This window comes from Eleginops maclovinus, chromosome 18, assembly GCF_036324505.1.
Source record: "Eleginops maclovinus isolate JMC-PN-2008 ecotype Puerto Natales chromosome 18, JC_Emac_rtc_rv5, whole genome shotgun sequence".
NCBI classification, from domain to species: domain Eukaryota; kingdom Metazoa; phylum Chordata; class Actinopteri; order Perciformes; family Eleginopidae; genus Eleginops; species Eleginops maclovinus.
Window position 1 is genome coordinate 2,121,576 of NC_086366.1, and position 4,351 is coordinate 2,125,926.

Below are 4,351 nucleotides of genomic sequence, written 5' to 3' on the forward strand. Positions count from 1 at the left end.
TAAAAAAGAACAACATTTGCCTCCAAAATGAAGTGGAGATGAAGTAGTATAAAGTGCAAACACTCGAGTGAAGTCCTTAGTACTTCAGTAAAGTACTTGAGTAAATGTATTCAGTTACACGTTGCCAGTATCTGTGTGTGAGCGTCTTATTAATAAGATTTCTGTCTTCTACAGTAAACTCCCGCAGCTCTGAGAGGTCTGCAGATGTCCGGCTCAAACTGAAGCGTGTTGCTCCGAGGTATTCCAGCTATTTTCATTTGTTTCTGTTAAGTCACTTAGGTCTCCGCTCCAAACACACTTGGAAAAATAGACTGCACACACACACACACACACACACACACACACACACACACACACACACACACACACACACACACACACACACACACACACACACACACACACACACACACACACACACACACACACACACACACACACACACACACACACACACACACATTCCTTACTGTACATGAAGTGGAGATTCACTTTTACTGCACACAGGAGCGCTGACGTAGCTCTACCCGACTGACAACACAGAAAAGTCTTTGCTGTCATGAAGCTGCAGTTTAGTTTCGCTCCTCCTACGATGCAATGTTCTGTAACTGAAAGAAGAATAAAGAAACCAAACTGTGCATGAGACACAACGCTGCAATCAGAAGAGAAAACCTTTCGTAATCCCCAGGGAAGTTCAGGTATCAGGAGTGTGGAGGCTGCATGACAAACAACCAGAGGTCTCCAAAAGTGCAAAACAAATTGTGAGTGAGTTTGAAACTGTTTGTGAACCCTTAACTTATATTTTGGGTTAGCCATTATGATATTTTTAGAGTCTTGAATCCTACAAATGACAGAGGAGCTTTCGTTTCCCTTCACTTCCACCAATTCCCTTTATAAAGTTGCAGGACTTTCTGGGGTAATGTGATTTAATGTCAGTCCTATGCTGTTTGTGAACTCATACCTCTATATTTGTTACCATTTTGTTAAAGATGATAACATTTTTACAATCTTGAATCCTACAAATTATAAAAGCTAGCATTTTATCATGAGGAACTTTCCCTTTTCTGTAAATCCACCAATACTCCTTATAAAGTTGTAGGACTTTTTATGGTAAACACAGTACTTTTAGTTAGTTTTTAGTTCATGTATCTCTCCTTTCAGCTGTTCCATGAAGGATAACATACAACACCTTCTTTATTTCTGCTGAAACATCCATTTTCAACAAGGTCACACAGTCCTTGATTTAATGCAGATTGTATACTCTCACTGTATGCACTTACATATACATATTGCCTATATATTTGATACCATTAAGTTCAAGATAATGTTTTATCTGAAAGTTAGTATTTTTTTATGAGGATCTTTCCATTCCCTTTAATTCCACTAACACTCTTTACAAAGCTTCAGGACCTTTGGGGTGAAAACAGAGGTTTTGGTCGGCTGGTTGAATCAGACTGAGGCTCGTTTGCATATCTGAGGAGTTAGTGGATTGATAGGGGCGTCAATTTCCCTTTTCCATCACCCACCCCCACCCATCACCTCCCCCTCGGCTCCAAGCTGTCAGCAGTGCCGCCTATAAAGCAGAGAGGACCGGGACTGTGCGGAGGACAGAAGCTCAGACTGGAAACCCTCTTCCCTGACTCAACCGCTGGATGATTAAACATTGGACGTAAAGAGGACATTTTTTGGGTTGAATAAGTCGCGAGTTGCTGCATTGAAGTAGTCCGTATTGGAGTGTTTGAGGGGAAGTGATTTCGTGGAGGTTTTTGGGATGCTTGGTCCCCGCGCGCTCCGCTCCTTGCTGTGCGTGCTGAGCTGCGCGTGGCTGCGCACCGGAGCCTCGCGACTGAAGTCTCCGGCTCTGCCCATCCAGTCTGAGAGGGAGCCGCTGCCCTCCAAAGGCCTGGCAGGTAAGAAAAGCACATATATTTAACTTTTATTACCAGTTCTAACCATGCTTTGTATTATGTAACACCTCTACAACACCACCGTACAAAACTTCCGTTAAAAAAGGGTCTTTTTTACGGAGACCAGTGCCGAGCATGTTGTGCTTATGGGAATTTAAAGTTCCTTGTGTATGGTTTCAATGAAGAGCAGCCACTCTATAATTCGTCTAGCTTCCAATACACAAATAGCCCCAATGACCTGCATTTTAGGGAAATACAAGCTACTTTAATGTCCAACCATGTAATTTTGGCACCACTAAGTAATAACCGTACCAAACTATGGGACTTTAAAGTAACCATGCATTTGCAATTATTAAAGAGTTGCCTTTTGTTAATTCAATACACACATGACCAAGCTACTATAATTCCAACCATGGCTATAATACCAATACGTGAGCCCAAAACCGTACCAAACCCCGTTCAAAAAGTGTCGTTTTTAATGTGAACAGAGCTTGGCATGTTGAGTTTATGTGCCTTTAAAGTAAATTGTCTGTAGTACCACTATGTGAGAAGACTGGACCACATCTTCGTTAAAAAAAGTGCATTTTTAAAGTTAGTAGTGCTAGACATGTTGTGTTTATTGGACTGTAGAGCAAGTATATATTATATAGAGAGCTAGCATCCAGTACACATTACCGACGATTACTCTCATATTGAGGTAGGCAGCAACTAGCACTAAGAGGCTGTTAAAAAAGTCATTTGTTTAGGATTAAATGCTGTTATTTTATTTTAAAATCATGCCGAATTACATTGTTAGCATTCATAGCATCTGTAGTGCAAGTCGGACACAAACACAGACTACTTTTGGATGAAAACACAAACAGTACATCTTAAATTGCATGATTTCCCCATGAACCCTGGTGTGTTATGCAGGTGAGGCTTCCTCAGAACTTTTAGCACAGTTTTCCAGCTCTTCTGAAATGCACCAGGCCCACATAAACTTCGTGCATTTCCAAATACTCTTGAATTGTTCTCTAGCTCCATGTGTAAACCAGAGGCAAACATCTGAGTCATAACCGCAAGTGGATGCCATTTGATTGATGTGTTAGAAAGCCCCTGAGCACAAAACTCACTGCGGTTTCTGTAAGGTAACTACCCTGCAGTTCAGACTGTGGGAACTCCACGTTAACACTGGAAACTAAAATCAAATCGACTTTCCATTACATTACAAGCATTGGCTGCTCTGAGATGATTTATTTGTGCAGAGACAGAAGTGGCAGCCTCACAGTTTGGCTCTGGTTGTTTAACTGGACTGCTCAGTCACTGTAATGAAGGAATAATGTGAACCAGGTTGGCAGCAACGAGCAGAAACACACACACACACACACACACACACACACACACACACACACACACACACACACACACACACACACACACACACACACACACACACACACACACACACACACACAGTGCTCTTGGGCTGTTATCCTAACCCAGAATCACTGAGATATTCTTAGTAACACGGCGTGACTAACACTCAATAATGGCTTCACTAATTAAAGTAAAAGCTGGGTTTTATCTCCTGTACACACACCGTACATTAGAGCTGTAATGTGTTATGGCTCTGAGCACAAGTGAAACAATAACATTTTTCCTTTTAATCTTATTTTAATAGGGCTTCAGTGTCTTAATGGTCCATGCATGAGCTTGTTATAGGCTACCAAGTAGGTGTAAGTTAAGCAAAATAAATGTGGATAAAACCTAAATCAGCTGCCCTTTTAAGAAGCACTGAAGACAATATTGAGTAAATAAAACCCTTAAAATTGGCCAAAGAGTGAAAGAGGCCCTTTAGTCACGGTCATTTCCACATAGACGAAGACAGAATATTGAATAATTAAAGAATACTTATTAAAGAATCTTTTCTCAGATGTTTTAAAGGTATTTCTCTCTTTGAAATCTAGAGTTTTTGGTGAGATTTTCCGTGAATTTCTTTACGTTGAAGATCATCTTTGGTGTCAATTCAGGTGTAAATAATATATATCTTACATAAGCCTTAATTCTGCATTAGCTCGGTTATATTTCTGCCAAAAACATATATATATTTGACTTAAACTGGAGCATTATTGTTAATATGATGCTCAGTTTATATTGTCCTCAGTTCATTCATTTAATATCATCGGATATAACAGTAGTATGCATGTTCTACCCACAATGCAATGCCAAAACCCCACTGTTTTTTAAGTACAACTCATCAGTCTTTATTTCAGTTGTGTTTTTTTGCACAGAAAATATCTCAATAAAACTCTTTGCTTCTAATATATGAAACTGAACGCTGGCTCAACCAGCTCGTGATACAGTAAACACAACGTGAGCTCCTCTGCAGCCTCACGGTCATCGTTCCATTTCAATTCTGATATTTCACCATGCACGTTAAAGTACCTCCTCTCTTACTTTGCTGA

General features: G+C 40.3%; 1 protein-coding gene across 1 annotated transcript in view; it reads left to right on the forward strand.

Moving 5' to 3' along the window:
* Positions 1-1,620: 1,620 nt before the first annotated feature.
* Positions 1,621-4,351, forward strand: part of chrd (chordin) — a 20,834-nt gene continuing 18,103 nt past the window's right edge. Inside the window, exon 1 of the mRNA XM_063907862.1 lies at positions 1,621-1,910. Within this exon, the coding sequence (XP_063763932.1) occupies positions 1,772-1,910 (139 nt within the window). The 5' untranslated portion in view covers positions 1,621-1,771. The remainder of the gene's footprint in view (positions 1,911-4,351) is intronic.